At 37.0% G+C, this 17,072-nt stretch overlaps 2 protein-coding genes across 2 annotated transcripts in view; one reads left to right on the top strand and one right to left on the bottom strand.

Moving 5' to 3' along the window:
* traf3ip2b (TRAF3 interacting protein 2b) overlaps positions 1-17,072 on the bottom strand; it is a 1,379,907-nt gene that overhangs the window by 1,312,820 nt on the left and 50,015 nt on the right. The gene's annotated exons all lie outside the window — the stretch shown is intronic.
* The window catches only part of clcn4 (chloride channel, voltage-sensitive 4), a 29,949-nt gene continuing 18,733 nt past the window's right edge, over positions 5,857-17,072 (top strand). The window contains exons 1-5 of the mRNA XM_079844553.1: positions 5,857-6,013; positions 7,938-8,092; positions 8,177-8,276; positions 13,033-13,220; positions 16,392-16,514. Coding sequence (XP_079700679.1) covers positions 5,998-6,013; positions 7,938-8,092; positions 8,177-8,276; positions 13,033-13,220; positions 16,392-16,514 — 582 coding nt within the window. The 5' untranslated portion in view covers positions 5,857-5,997. The remainder of the gene's footprint in view (positions 6,014-7,937; positions 8,093-8,176; positions 8,277-13,032; positions 13,221-16,391; positions 16,515-17,072) is intronic.

Raw genomic sequence — 17,072 nt, 5'->3', positions numbered from 1 at the left:
AGTCTCTCGCCGGTCCTTTGTTTTTCATTCCCCGCTGGCTCAAACGCACGCCCATAGCGGTAAACTTGAGGAACGCCCATCAATATACACATGAGGGGAAGCGTCACAACACTACGCTTCAGTCGTGCCGCGAAAATGGATCTGTATCGTCACGCGCGAATGAAGCGAGTTAACTCAAAATGTTAAAGCGTCCAACTACGCGCAAATAGCGCGATTTATTCACGCAAGTCGCGTCTGGTGTGAACACACAGTTAGACTCCTGAATCCTTGCCGAGTCCAACGATATCAAACATGCCAGGTTTCGCCTTACACTGTGTCCTAAGTAACTACACACGACACGTTAAGATTCCTGCGACAAGCAATTTGTCTGTCCACACCAGACGCGATGCGACTACGAGATGGGACACATCAATCAAAAACCACAGCCAATCAGAACAGTGTGTGGGCGGGCTATCGTGGCAAGTGCACGGCACCAGAGATCTTGACGGCACTTGCAAGGAAATGGATCAGTATACAGTATAATCTAATTCACAAATATTACACCATTTAAACATTACTAAAATACATACTGAGTTACTAAAACAATCTTTGTCGTAGAATATACTTGGTCACAGTTTGAACGATCTTGTTTCCATTTGTTTAATTTCAAGATCTTTGGTGAATTATCCATTGTTGCTTTAAGATCGACTACGTTACAAAGCTGGGAGCGCTAAATGATATTCAAAGTCACATACAGGCTTTTAACATTAAATAAAGCACAAAAACATTACCTGAGATTATGTTTTGTGTTGTTGTTCCAGCCGCAACGTTGCAGAAATAGAAACCGTTTCTAAAATAGAATCATTGCGTGTTGCTGTTGCGGCTGGTTAGGACAAAAACTCAAATTAACATGGAAAAGGCTTGTCGCGGCGTCGCGTGTAGTTAGGACACGGCGTTATGGTTTGTTCAACGGTGTGATTTAGCGCTTAAAAACTTTTGCGAATATCTTTGAAACCATTAGTCAGATCGAGACGAAGCCACCGCAGAAAATTCGAAAACATAGGTCGATAGCTAAACAATAATGCCCCGATGTCAAATTTTTTAAACTAAGTGGCAAACAAATCCAATCAATGTTGCCCATGGGTCATTTTTATGCTTTCATAAATCTAAGTGTCTATAACGAATATAGTATAGGTGTTTATAAAGAAAATAGATATTTACACCAGATTTTACACACATAGGCTATGTATGGGCACACTCTGAGGACACTGTCGGGTTCTTCCAAAAACTTTTCAGGAGGCAGTCATCAAGTCAACAAAATCTTGATTTATTCAAGAGGGGGAAAACAAATAACTTATACAAGGGTCACATCAAAATAAATAAATAACTAAATGCAAGGGAAAACCAACGTGAGCTCTGGGTCTCTGACGTTCTATGACCGGGATCCAGAACTGACTCGCCATCACAACCAAACTCATTTTTAAGAAATTAGACCAAACCATTGCATTACCCAGGGGTCTCACAAATGTCTCATCTCATGGTTCACATTTTAAAGAAAAAAATATTCACACAAATAAACTCCAGAAACATATGAAAACTCACATGCACCATAAAGTAATAATAAAAATAAATATACACAAAATATTATACACATGGGCGTGGTAGTGGGGGGAAAAGTGGACCTGACTACCCAGGGCCCCGTCTAGGGAGAGGGCCCTTTGAAAAGTCTGGAATATATTTTAACATGGAACATGGGCCCATCAGGAAATCACTAACAATTCCCAATAAATATAACCTACATATATATATATATATGTGTGGCCTTAGCCTTCACAACACCTTAAAAAAATGGTGGAGATTGGGCAAGAGGTGGTGCTATAACTGTCAAAAAACCTTTAAAAATTAAATTTTCCTTTGAAATTGCCTGTATTGGCAGTAAATGGTCGTTTCCATCCATGATCTATTGAAGTGGTTAGAAATCTAGACGCACCTTAGTGGCAGAAAATGTAATTTGAAGCCAGGGTCGTCTAGCAACTCTCCGTTGGCTTGTGAGCTTGAAAGACCAAACTCTGGTCAGGCCAATCACATCGTGTATAGAGTCGGTGGGCGGGCTTAACATAATGACGGCAGAGTCCTGCACGGGTCCGATTTTGTAAACCCGCACCCGCCCGTAACCGCAGTGCTTAAAACCGCATCCGACCCGTTTTCCGACAACAGCACTAAATAAAATCCGCACCCGACCCGACCCGCTTAAAATAGAACCGACACCCGACCCACACCCGCAATAAAATCAGTTTAGCATATTACATTATAGACACACTTACAAGAATGTTTATTGCCAGCATACAGAAGTTATTACACAACCATTAATTTGAGGACAACTTCGGGGCATTCTAACACGCTTAACGTGGCTTAATGTAGGTAAGACACTGTTATTGAGAGACCAAACTCAGTAAACATAATACTAATAACGTATACTATTTACAAAAAATCAGATGATCCCAAAATTTGAACGCAACGCGTTTAATTACACGTTAAGCGTTTTCCTCCCATTGAAAAACATTATAAGAAAACGCTTAACGTGGCTTAATGTAGGCTACTAAGACAGTGTTATTAAGAGTCCAAACTCAGGAACCATAACAAAAATACTGTTCGATAGAACTGCTTGTGCTTGGTTTGTTACCACAGTTATCTGCGTGCTTCCTCAGCGATGAACTTCCACATTTGCGGCTATCTTTTCTTTAACTCCTCATGATCCATCTCGACGAGTGCAGGCAGAGCGCGCGCGCGGTTGTGATTCTCCTGGGAGGGCGCGCACGCGCGGCCACAAATAAACTGATATGGATTTGAAATGATTTTATCAACTTGAAATACAGGCAAGGCATATTTTTGTATATGAATATTTTTAGGAACACATCTACAATATACATGTATATATTTTTATATATAGGCCTATATTCGTTTGCATGTGACTGTTTAAAACCCGTGTTTAGACCCGTATTCTCCCTTGTCCGATCCGACCCGCACCCGTATCCGACACAGTAGGATGTTTTTCACCCGTTTCAGCAATATTCGCGGGTCACCCGTCACCCATGCAGGACTCTGAATGACGGACTCAGCCACAACCCGCTTGTGATTGTTGTCTCACCACTGATAGCGCATTGGTTGGTTGTAGCGCTATCCTATTGCGTGCAGAGGGAATTTGAAAGACAGACGTTTATCCTGTCCCTTGGATTGAGCCCTGCCAATGGTGTGTTCCCAGACCCAACATCTTGATGTGGGTTTGGCTTGTCAGGCTACTAAGTGGTTACATGCTTGCTAAATAAAACATAATATCTTTTTACGCATGTGCATAAAGGCCTTAAACGCTTTAACACTGATAATTGCTGCTCGCAGTTATATATATTTATTAATACAGTCATCCACTTTTAGAACATTTTCTCCATTTTTCTTGAGTGCCTTTCCGATGTGATATGTGATGGGAAAAGGGAGAAGAGCGAGCTCTGCAAAAGGCGGATTCGAACCCGGTCGCATCAAAACCTATTTTCATGAGACGTGTTGCTCTACTGACTACGCCACTGCAGACATTACAACATGTGCATCTTTTTAAATTGTGGCCTAGGCATTGCTGGGCGGAGCTACTGTAAATAGCGCTTGCCAGCTAAATAGACACTCCGTTATTGGCATAGCATATTTCATACACAATGGTAATTTAAAGGGCTTTACATATAAGAAAGTAAAATAATCAAAGTAATTATAACAGATGCATTGGAATAAAAAAAATAGCATGCATAAGAAATAAAAATAACAATAAGAGTTGAGAATAAAAATATATATAATATATATATATATATATATATATATATATATATATATATATATATATATATATATATATATATATATATATATATATATATATATATATATATATATATATATATATATATATATATATATATATATATATATATATATATGTATATATATATATATATATATATATATATATATATATATATATATATATATATATATATATATATATATATATAAAATTCTTAATTTTCATCATTAGACATTCATTTGGTAACACTTTACAGTGAGGTCCTATTAGTTGATGTATTAACCCTTTGGTGCTGTTCACGTGTCTGTCAAAAATGACAGACAATGAAGTCGATAATTTTTTTATATTTAATATTTTGTATTTTTAGGGTTTTTTATGCTACTAAATAATATTTATGGAGTTGTTATTAGCCATTTATTCACGTTTTGAGCATGGGCCTGAAAATGAAATTTCCAACTTAAACGGTCATAAATCTTCATTGTTTTGGAGAACAGATTTAAATTTGGACGACACTTGGTAGATTATTGCTGAAGTGAAAAAAGTACATTTATTGTTATGAAAACTGCACAAAAAATACAATTTTACATTTCTATATGAAATATATATTTTCCAAAACACATTACTCTAAAACTGCGAGAAAATCACAGCTATAAATATAAACAAGTTGTGTTCCAAATTTGAGGTTGATATCTCAAAAAATGAGCTTTCAGTAAGATTTAATTTGGGCGGATTTTGTTCCGTCTGCCATTCATTTTTAATGTGCGAACAATACAAGTTTAACTTTTTTTTTCAGGACCATTTAATTTTTTTGAATCACTTCCATGATTTTTTTGTGTGTTCACATAGCAAGTGCCTTTACCAAGTTTCGCAGCATTCCGATGACGTGAATTCTCAACAAAAAAAAAACGACCCAAAAGCACCAGAGGGTTAAATAACAATTCCTACTAACAATGAGCGATTTGTTTGTTACGGCATTTATTCATCTTTGTTAACGTTAGTTAATAAAAACACAATTGTTCTGAGTTAGTTCATGTCAACTCAGGTCCATTAAACAATATTAACAGTTTGATTTGAATAATGTATTAGTAAATGTTATTAACTTTATTATGTTTTTTAAGTAAATTTATTAAGTCAATTATTATAACTTTATTAATAAATTATTAGATTCTAATGAGAAACAGTTAAAAACAATTGATGAACAGAAATGTATATGGTTACATCAAACTAATAAAAAACAGTGTAATAACAACAAATATCAAAAACCAGAGATAAAAATTTAGGAGGATGAAAAAATGAAAATTTATGAGTTTAATGACAATGAAATTGAGAATTTACTTTAAAATAAATATTAAATGGCTCAGGAATATTCCCTTCACTTAAATATACATATAAACGAAAACACATATGTGAAAATTATAATAAAAAATAGTAAAAATCTGAAGATTCTGAAATCTGTTGCTCCTACATGTTTTTAGTTTGTTCCAAAAGTTGTTTTTAACATGTAAAATGTTTTATTTTCTTCTTATGTCTATGGTATTTTCTAAATAAAATTATATTTATGTCATAAATCCCAGTTTTCTGGCTTCCAGAATCTTTCTGTAGTTTTTTTGTGAGGACAGGCATGGCTAATACCATGTAAACACGCTTTTACTGTGGTGACAATAACTTTAGAGAAGATAAAGATAGATGTTTGAATGTAGGACACTATCTTGAGCTCAGAAAAAGCTGAATAATGGTGTAAATTATTCCTCTCAGACCGCGAGTGTGTAGTTGTGGTCACATGGTATCTGGTACTTTTCTCAGCCCGGATCGGGATGGATCAATCACAATCGTTTGTGATGCCTGGATTTGATATCGATTACATTGAGAGTTTTCTATCTGTATTCGACTAGGTTATAATATCTATTGAGGAATAGGTCAGATTAAAACATTTTAAATGCATTTTTGAGGATTTGCAAGCGCTCGTTTTCTGTCTCTGCGCAGACGTTGCGCCGCGCTGACGTTCACGCGCACGCACAGTCAGTGACGCCAGCTGAGCGCTGTACAGCAGACGCCCTGACGTCATCACTGTATGTCGCTGTCCTGCTGCTGCATCAGTTTATTCTGATGTTATAATGGATAAACACTTCAAACCATCATCGCACCTCTGATTTTATTACACGTACAGCGATATGGCGGAGTCAGATGGTGAGATTCGCGTTTGTATGATCAGAATCATCGTGCACCTGCTCTATGTGTCATTCGTGTTGTTATTATGGGTGTATTTCGATGCATGAGGGTCTTTAATTCATGTCAGATTATTCGTGTGTGTTTTAACATGTCATGCTACTGTCACATCACGTGTGAAATCTGAGGGATGTTTCTGTAAGGCCTCCGTGAGCAGCGTTTGTGTGTGTGTTTTTTTTCTCACATTATTGCGACGAATAAAGGTTCATTGTGATCAACCCAAATGTTTATAAAAAACTGGACATGGCATGTACCATAGTAGCATTCAGTAATATATATATATATATATATATATATATATATATATATATATATATATATATATATATATATATATATATATATATATATATATATATATGTATAATCGATTTGACAGCACTAATACACACACACACCCACACACACACACACACACACACACACACACACACACACACACACACACACACACACACACACACACACACACACACACACACACACACACACACACACACACACACACACACTCAAATCGATTAATCACATCTAACATAAAAGTTTTTGTTTACATAATGTTTGTGTATATATTATCATATATGTCTGTGTATATACTGTACATTTATGCATGTATATGTGTGTGTTTGTATATTTACACAGACACACACATAATATATATATATATATATTAAATGTGATTAATCAAGTTGACAGCACTAATACACACACATTTATATATATATATATATATATATATATATATATATATATATATATATATATATATATATATATATATATATATATATATATATATATATATATAAACATTAATATGTGTTAACATAATATGTGTATGTATATATATATAAACTATATGTGTGTGTATATAAACAGACACAGACACACACACACATATATATATGTTTGTACACATTATATAAACAAACTTTTATGTAAGATGAAATTTATTGCGATTAATCGATTTGACAGCACTAATATATAGTATATATATAGTACTCCTACAGTATTTTATAAGAACTTGCATTTCACATTTCACATGCATATTTTAATAAAAAAATCTTACATATTGTGCCTTTAATAAAAACATAAAAAATTACATATAAATTGTTCCTATTGTACAGTATATAAATGTTTTCTCGTGTAAAGCATATATATATATATATATATATATATATATATATATATATATATATATATATATATATATATATATATATATATATATATTAGTGCTGTCAAATCAATGAATCACATCTATATATTATTGTATATATTATTATATGTCTGTGTATATACTGTATATATACACACACGCATACATTTATACACATATATGTGTGTGTGTGTGTATGTATATTTACATAGACACACACATATATACGCATATATTATGTAAACAAAAGCTTTATGTTAAATGCGATTAATCGATTTGACAGCACTAATATATATATATATATATATATATATATATATATATATATATATATATATATATATATATATATATATATATATATATATATATATATATATATATATATATATATATATATATATATATTAATGTTTGGGTTTACATAATGTGTATATATATATATATATATATATACATATTACTGCACTATAATACTCCTACAGTATTTTATAAGAATTTGCATTTCACATGCATATTTTAATTAAAAAGTTGTACATAGTGTGCCTTTAATATAAACAAATAATACATATAAATGGTTCCTATTGTACAGTATATGAATGTTTTGCATACTCCTCTCCTTCAATAGCGTCCCAGAATGCACCTCGTGAAGTTGGACGAGGGAATGTCCAGTGTGTGTGTTTGTTTGCTGATGTATTTCTTGACAATCTGGTGTGTTCTGCGCAGGCATCAGCAATGCGACTCCCACCGAGGAGATGAACGGCGCCGGGAACCTGATGGACTTCCTGGATGAGCCGTTCCCAGATGTCGGCACTTACGAGGACTTTCACACCATCGACTGGCTGAGAGAGAAATCCAGAGACACGGACAGACACCGGAAGGTGAAGCGCTCGGGCAGATGCTGATGTTGTGACAACGTGCAGTTTAATCATCCGTTCATCATCAGCTTTTGTGTGTATTTGCAGATCACCAGTAAGAGTAAAGAGTCCATCTGGGAGTTGATTAAGAGTTTGCTGGACGCCTGGTCAGGATGGCTGGTGATGCTGCTGATTGGCCTGCTGTCAGGTGCAGAGACACGCCCACTCATGACATCACTGACCAAAACACTGAGGGCCCTATAGAGACAGAGCGTATTTAGGCCACACCCACACCGGGGGGGGAAACAATCCAACGCTCTCCATTGACTTTGCATTGCGTGAGGCTGCCTCATTGTCATTTCGGACTTATAACAAAAAACAGAACAATGTCTAAAAGCTGATATGTGACAAGGTGTACAGCAAACAAGCTAAAAAACACAGAAATAAGTTTTTATAAGCTGTCGACCCAAAAAAACGAGCGTTTAAGAAGATAAAAGTGGATAAAGGCAGTAAAGCGTGACGCTTCAGCTGAAGAATGGGTAAATTTTGGGATCCTGACACTCAGTATGCCTCAATATGTGTATGTGTGCAGTAAACATTTTGTCACTGTTAAGTCAAATATCCAAATGTCTGTTTTATATATGATATTTACTGTCGCTGATTACATTCCGCTCTAGTCGTCGTAGTTCTCAGTGTAATATGACCCGTCGCGCTCTGTCTCAATGGCCTGAATCCGCTTTTTTGTCCTTAAACGCTTGTTTTTTGGGTCAACAGCTTATAAAAACGTCTGGGTTTTTGCTTCTGGGTTTTGTTTAGCTTGTTTGCTGTACACTTTGTCACATATCAGCTTTTATACATTGTTCTGTTTTTTGTAATAAGTCCGAAATGACAAGAATTTAGCCTCACGCAATTCAAAGTCAATGGAGAGCGTTCAATTGGTTTCCCCCCCGGTGGGCGTGGCCTTCAGATTATGACTCGTGTCGCTCTGTCTCTATCATACACCCGGCGCAATGTGACGCCAGGCGACGCAAGTGTTTTTTGCTAGTTTCAGCCCGTTATCATTTTCACATCCAGCGCCACGTTGTTTAAATATCAATGCACTGGCGCATCTGTTCACCCATGGGCGTCTGGTCTGAAAACCAGGTGTGTTCAGGTGCATTGTTGGCGTGTTACTATTTCGAGGAACTGAAAATGACTGCGCCATTAACCAACACAAACCTGCTCTAAAGTCAATAGCGTGTGTGTTTTTAGTCTAGATTTAAACTGACAGAGTGTGTCTGCTTCCCGAACAATGTTAGGAAGACTATTCCAGAGTTTAGGTGCTAAATAGGAAACGGATCGACCGCCTGCAGTTGATTTCGATATTCTCGGTATTATCAACTGGCCAGAATTTATTTTGAGACAGATGGTGATGGTGTTTAATAGGGCTGAACGATATGGACAAAATTTCATATCTCGATTTTCATGCCAGATATCTCGATATCGATACAATACGATATGACTACGTGTTCGGTGAAAACCAGAATCTGGATTAAAATGTGTTTGATTTAAGCCTACATTTAAAAAATTTGTGTCAGAAAATGTATTGTTTTTAAGCCTTTCGCACGTGCGATCACACAGGTGTAATCAGTCTAGGCCCTGAGCGGATGATCAAGTGCATCACATGATCAACCAGAGACAGGCGCGCTCAGAGCTGTCATATATAACAACTTTTCAGTGTTTTCAACCACATACTGTTTATTTTAGGTTTCAAACATATAAATTCACATAAGTACTAAAAAAACAATACATTTAGAGTTTGTAAAATACACACTGATGTCTGTGGAAGAGGTAATAATAATCCTTTCCATTATAATTCGACACGTTTTATTCATATCAGATACACATTGTGTAAGTAACTTCAATGCTTACTCTATTCTATTCCCAGTTCACCAGCCACTTACTTTTAAGTATTTCGGGAGAAGTGGATGAATTCACGTGTTGTAAACATAGAGGTTGTAAATCCAACAGATCTGATTCTCTGAACTGCGTCTGCGGCACAAACGAACACGGCGGCGCCCATCGCTCATACAGCTCAACTAACGCGATCGTTATAAAGGTGTTTAAACAACGATTTACTTCCACTTGCATGTATTTGACAATCGGAATATCAGATATTTCATGCCATAGCGAACACATTTGTGAATATTCTGAATAAAAAAGGAAAAAATGACATAAAAGCAGATCATCATTCATTCAGCGCTGTTGCTGCTGCGGTGTGTCACGTGACAAGCAATGACGCGTCGCCATGGAAACGCCGCCCCCCCTCTCACAATATAGTTCCCACGTCCCTGTAGTGTGCGCGCGCTGGCTTTAGCGGTGCATTCAAGGGCACTCGTAAAACTGATGTTTGTTGTGACTGCCAGAGTTGTATGCAGAGCGAGCGCGGAGAGGGGAAATCTATATCGTCGTTTTTTTCGATAGTAATATCTTGAAAGTTCATATCTAGATATAGATACGATAAAGATATATCGTTCAGCCCTAGTGTTTAATGTGTTAAGAGCTCGCTCAAGTATTGGGGAGCTAAACCATTTAGTGCTTTGTAAGTAATAAGCAAGATTTTAAAATGTATGCGATGTTTAATAGGCAGCCAGTGCAGTGTTGACAGAACCGGGCTAATATGGACAAACTTCTTGGTTCTAGTAAGAACTGGAGCTGCTGGAGTTTGGACCAGCTTGTTTATTAAGCGTGCAGGGCAACCACCCAGTAGAGCATTACAATAATCTAACCTTGAGGTCATGAACGCATGTACTAACTGTTCAGCATTTTGCATTGAGAGCATGTGCCGTAATTTAGATATATTTAAGATATATTTTTAAAGATATATTTTAGATATATAAGTCACAGACTGGACTGATGAAACCTGCAATGATTAGAATACTATTAAAGCATGAATTTGATGTAAACAGTAAGTCTACATAATATTCACATATGCAGTTCATAGGGGACACACATACATAGCAGTTACAGCTTGAAATAATATTTAAACCTATAACATATTACATAGATTACTTTTAACTACTTTTAATTACGCCTATAAAATTTGTATCTCATAATTCTTGACTCTTTTTCTTGCATTTGCCTGTGTTTATATCTCCCAGTTCGGACTTTATAACTCGCAATTGACCTATCGTAAGCCCCGCCCCCCTTAGTTACTGTTGCTAACTCGGACAAACAAACGGAGTTGCTATATCTTACAATGACAGCTGTCAGTGTGAAAACCTTATCCCAAGATGTTTTTGGACACAGAATGTAGCGTCCGAATGATGGCCAATATAAGTTTATTGCATCGTTATTCACTCCAAAAAATCATCGTAAGAGCTGAACAAACAAAGCATAAGAAGTGCGCATTAACGTCTCATACGCAAACTCTCTCTCTCCGTTGCATTATCATTAACACACACAGCAAATTACACAAAAACACTCTAACAGTAAACAAACATACACACAGACCGTATGCCTTTCCGAGGGTGCAGTTAATAACTGGTCAACTTTGTATCTGCAAAACAACTCCAATAAACTGCGCGCAAGCTCTTCCTTTACTACCCGTCCCGTAGACTATAATACCCATCAAAATAGGAGTCATCCTTATGAGACAGATAATGTAGACCTTAAACACATCTAAAATTAAATTAATGTACATATAACCAGTTTAATATGGAGAGGCACTGAAATGTAGACCTTTGTGTTTTTGACCTACACTGTTAATGTTACATGACGTGAGAACAGTTAGTTATTTCGGTTTCTATGTTACCAGGGACTTTAATCGTAACTTAACGAGAGTTTGACGAACAGAAAATCCTCTCAGGATCGCTGGAGTCAGTGTTACAGTTTCTCAGGCACGACGTTTGAGCATTTTTGTAGCATAAACACCTTCAAATCGATGAGAGCTCCGAATTTTCCAATGTTTCTCTATGGCGCTGAAACCTAAAGATGTCCGAGTTCCAGTCCCAGCGCAACTGATACTCAACTGCTATTGGCTCATCTGCGTTCGAGGGGAGGGGCTTACTGATAGGTCAATTGTGAGTTTATGTCACAATTCTGAAGGGAAAAGAGTCAGAATTGCGGGATATAAACTCACAATTCTGAGAAAACAAGACAGAATAACGAGTATATCTCACAACTCTGTTTATCCATCTAAGAATTGTGAGAGATAAACTCTTTTATTCCGTGGCTTCCACAGATTTCTGCGACAGAACTGTCATTTTCTGCAACCAGGGAGGCTCCGCCCACACAAAAAACATCATCGCTGTTTGCAATCACAAAATAGGTCTATAGGCGGTGCACAATGCGCGTACACTCTGCTTATTACACACTTTTACATTACAATGTAAAAGATTATTATTGTGTACATAAAGATAAAAGTGCCTACATGTCATAATGGATAGTCATTGCATGTTTCAGAATTACCTATTTATAGTAATGATGAATGAAATTGTCTACGTAACCAATCGTGGTGATACACACATGTATTTAAACCAAACGGCAACCTCCCGCAGATTCTCTTGAAGCCAATACGGAAGTGACTTAAACTGCAGTTCATGGACTGGCCACTAGAAGGAGCAGACTCTCATTTTTTTACAGTCTATGATTTAAACTGACTCGTCAGGTTGAGGGTGTTTATATTCCTCCATGTAAATAGTAAATCCGGCATGGTGCGATTGCAACTGGCTTTTAAAGGGAAAGGGAGATGAGAATCTGATTGGTTTATTGCACGTTACACCCAAAACACACCCATGACTCATTAAGAGACGAGGGACAACCCTTTTGGAACATGTGCCTGACGCACCGGCTGTTTTTTCCGTCGTTGAACTAGCAAAAGTGGATTCGGACACGCCCTAAGTGCAGCTGGGCTGTGCACTTTAAACCATTCGCTTAGATTGTTAAAATAGGGCCCTTAATGTTCATCATCTTGTCTAACACAGGCACGCTGGCCGGAGTGATTGATCTGGCTGTTGATTGGATGACGGATCTGAAGGAAGGAGTGTGTCTGTCGGCGTTCTGGTACAGTCACGAGCAGTGCTGCTGGACGTCCAATGAGACCACCTTCGCCGACAGAGACAAGTGTCCTCAGTGGCAGAAATGGGCTGAACTGATGACGGGATACACTGAGGTAGAGCGATGAATATGTTGAAACTCATTTTTATTCAGCGTTAATATGTACAATGCACTTTTCGGAAGAAAATGTTTTGTTTTTTTTTAATTACCAGAAAATTCTCGGAGCATAGGGTTGCATATGTGTTTCTAGGGCTTTCCTGTCCTCTTCAAAGGGACTCATGCTGCGTTCACACCAAATGCGAACAGAGCGTCAAAAGCACATCTAGTTGGACGCTTGAACATTTTGAATCCATTCACGCATCCACAGCGAATTGGACGCGCGTATAAATCGAGCGTTTGAAGCGAAATAGACGCGCATTCAAGGCACTCCAGGAGAAATATGTCATAAAACACCATTCTGCCTCTTTTCATTAAAAATATATATTAAACATTAATAGCCACACAAATGTGGTCCAGGCAACTCCTAGATTATCTTCACTGCATGTATATTTAAATATCCTTAAAAAATAAAGTTATGAAACTTCTCTTTGCCCTCAGTCAAAACGATTTGGCAGACAACAAATGATAGATTCATGAGAGCAAAGATCGGCCGTTAGATCCACACAAGACGAGCCACTACAGGACATCAGAGCCAGAGGCAGACGGCAGAAGGACTGGCTGAGGAAAGGCTGCTCTCGCTGGGGTTAATGAGCGCTGAGCGCCCGCTGATCCACTGGAGCTCACAACTCCACAAACACAAGAGTATTTTTTTTAAATAGGCGCTCTCTTTATAAATAAACCACAGATTTGAGCTTTAAACAACTACATTCTCACCTGAAAATGTCTTAAAACTACATTTTGTGACACAATAGTAGTATTTTTTAATTAGGCTGGGTTTCTCATCACGTCACTTTACCATGTGACAGCAGAGAGCAGGCTCCTGATTGGTTAACGTGGCGTGAATTGACGGCAAAGTTAAAAATTTTCGCTCGGGCGTCAGGCACGAATTCGCTTCAAACGCGTGTGAATGCACAAAAAGCACCACTCGCGCAAGATGCTCAATTCGCGTCATACGCGCGAACTGGACGTGTGAATGAGGCGGAATCACGTCCATCGTGCCGCACAAAATGCGTCTATCGCGCCTTTCCATTGACTTAACATTGAAATCACTTGCTTCTGACGCTCTATTAGCGTTTGGTGTGAACGCAGCATAAAAACACCTCATAACCAACATGAGCCCTTCATTCTGTATTTAAGTCTCTAAACAAAGAGGATGATATAAAATGAATACAGAATTACATTTTTTTTTATTGCATTTATTCCAAGGCTGCACAGTTAGTCAAAATTAAAGATGCACTATGTAACATTTTTTCAGTAAAATATCCAAAAACCACTTGGCCAGTGTTATATATTTTGTTCAGTTGAGTACTTACAATCTCCCAAATGTTTCCAACTATTTGTAAATTGTGAGAAAATTGCTATTTTAACCGAGGAACCGGGACGTGTGAGGGCGTGGCCTGTCGATGACATCATATCCGCGTTCCCCTCGGTTTCCTGTTTTATTCTGCAGAAACGCTTTCCTCTCACTGCAGTGTGAACAAGTGTCATAGCAGCCGCTGAGAGAACACACAGAGTAACGCCATCCCATCATCAACACACTCAGATGTGTGTAATATGATCAACAGAGCTGCGTTATCTCACACTCATGAGCGGAGGAGCGGAAGTGGCGCTGGCGACTGAGGCATAATAAAAGTCCCGCTGCTCGCGAGGCGACTGAGGCATAATAAAAGTCCCGCTGCTCGCGAGGCGACTGTGGCATAATAAAAGTCCCGCTGCTCGCGAGGCGACTGTGGCATAATAAAAGTCCCGCTGCTCGCGAGGCGACTGTGGCATAATAAAAGTCCCGCTGCTCGCGAGGCGTGTGTTGTGTTCATCTCATTAACAATCGCTCCAGCGGTTCCTCAGCTCCACAACACTCGCTCCTGCTCTGCTTCACTACAGTAACGTTAATAATCACATCCACATGATTTCTGCCCGAGTCCTGTCCCGATTCTTTCCCACTGGCTGTGAACTGAAGACCACATGTCCCAAGATTCTGCGCTCAAATTTAGCGTCATCAAACTACGCCTTTGATATGAACAGGTGACCTCTAGCGGACGGAAAAGTTACATAGTGCAGCTTTAAACCAGAATTGCAATAAGGACTGTGTTTATTTGCATTTGAATTTCCTGTAATTATGGTTATTGTTATTGTTATCATATAAATATATTATTTTATTATATTATTTTCCTAAATACAAGATGATTTATTTTACGGTAAAATATTTTGTTTAATATTTTTATTTTGTAATAATATTATATATATTTTTATATAACCACAAGAATGTGCAGTCCTACAAACTTTTTTTTAAATCACATTTTAAATCACGATTGCAGTTTTTATCTGAAATTTTTTTTTTAATTTCAGAGTGAATTATTACAATTGCAATTTTTTTAAATATTTTGTTTAATATTTTTATTTAGTAAATTATAATAATGATATATAGTTATTATTAATTATATTCTTATTAATTTAATAATAAATATACATTTTATTTTATAACTTGTATTAATATTTTATATATAAATAATAATATTGAATATTATTTTTACTATTATTTTATTATTGTTAAATTTTATTATTATTATTATTATTATTGCCATATTGATATTTAATCACCCAAGTATTTGTCAAATTATGTGGTACATCTTCATTCACTCTTCCCTACATTACTCCACTACTATAGTTCACTTGAGCGAGTAAATGAAAACGAGTGAGTGAATTCAGACACTGTGTGTGTCAGAAGGGCTGCTGCCTTTGCATAGTTTATGCTTGCGGTTTAAAAATCATATGTAATATGTATAAAACTATGTATAAACCTCAATGAAACAATTTAATAATCAATTAAAAAGGAGTTTTAACCTGTATGATATTACACTGTAGCCACATTGGATGATTCGGCTGCGGCGCCATCTTCTGGTCAGACTTTCACAGTGCATTATGGGTATTCCTCAGCCACTGAGCGTACATTGGTTTGCTCGTTATTGCAGTGCATTGTGGGATTGAATGAGTGCACTCGATAACGTCCACTATGGACACCAATACAAATGGCTGTTCCCTCAAATAGTGCCCTATTTAGGGTATAGAGGGTCGATTTTGGACACAACCCTAGTTTGTTGACCTGTAATCTGTGTAACTGTGTCCTCAGGGCGCTGGGGTGTATGTGCTGAACTACTTCCTGTATGTGCTGTGGGCGCTCTTCTTCTCCTTCCTGGCCGTGTCTCTGGTGCGAGTGTTCGCGCCGTACGCCTGTGGATCAGGAATACCAGAGGTACAGAAACAGTGCAGCGTATGCAAATGAGCTGCTGTATATGTCTAGTTGTGTCTGTTTGTCAGGGTTTTTCCTACATTGAAAAAAATGTTGTCCCGCCAAAGCCCACTGTAAAAAATGATTGTGATTTTAACGGTATTTTACTGTAAAAATTCTACGGTGAAAAACAGTTAATTGGTTAACAGAAAGTTTCCGTACTTTATACGGTGAATATCTGTAATAGATCTAACCTTACATTTCATTTAATTTTACAGTAAAATACCGTTAAATTTACAGTTTTTGGAAGTGAAAAAGAACAAGTCATTGTGTAATTTACAGTGAAAAACCCGTAAATTGACATTCCCAGAATTCCCTGCGTGACACTTCACATTTGATGTATTTTCATTGCAATAACTATGTTTCTTCTTTGTTTTTTCTAATCAATTATGTACATTAGGGTTTTATGTTACATCTGATGTTGTTAAATTAATGTTTATTGCATTTTTTACATTTCATGTGTTTTACCATGATGGTGTTTAGTGTGTGTGTGTGAATGACACTGAGCTCTTCTATATATTA

Source organism: Gobio gobio (assembly GCF_949357685.1).
Source record: "Gobio gobio genome assembly, chromosome: 19".
Taxonomy (NCBI): domain Eukaryota; kingdom Metazoa; phylum Chordata; class Actinopteri; order Cypriniformes; family Gobionidae; genus Gobio; species Gobio gobio.
Note: the sequence above shows the minus strand (reverse complement) of the source record. Positions and strands in the feature narration are given on the sequence as shown.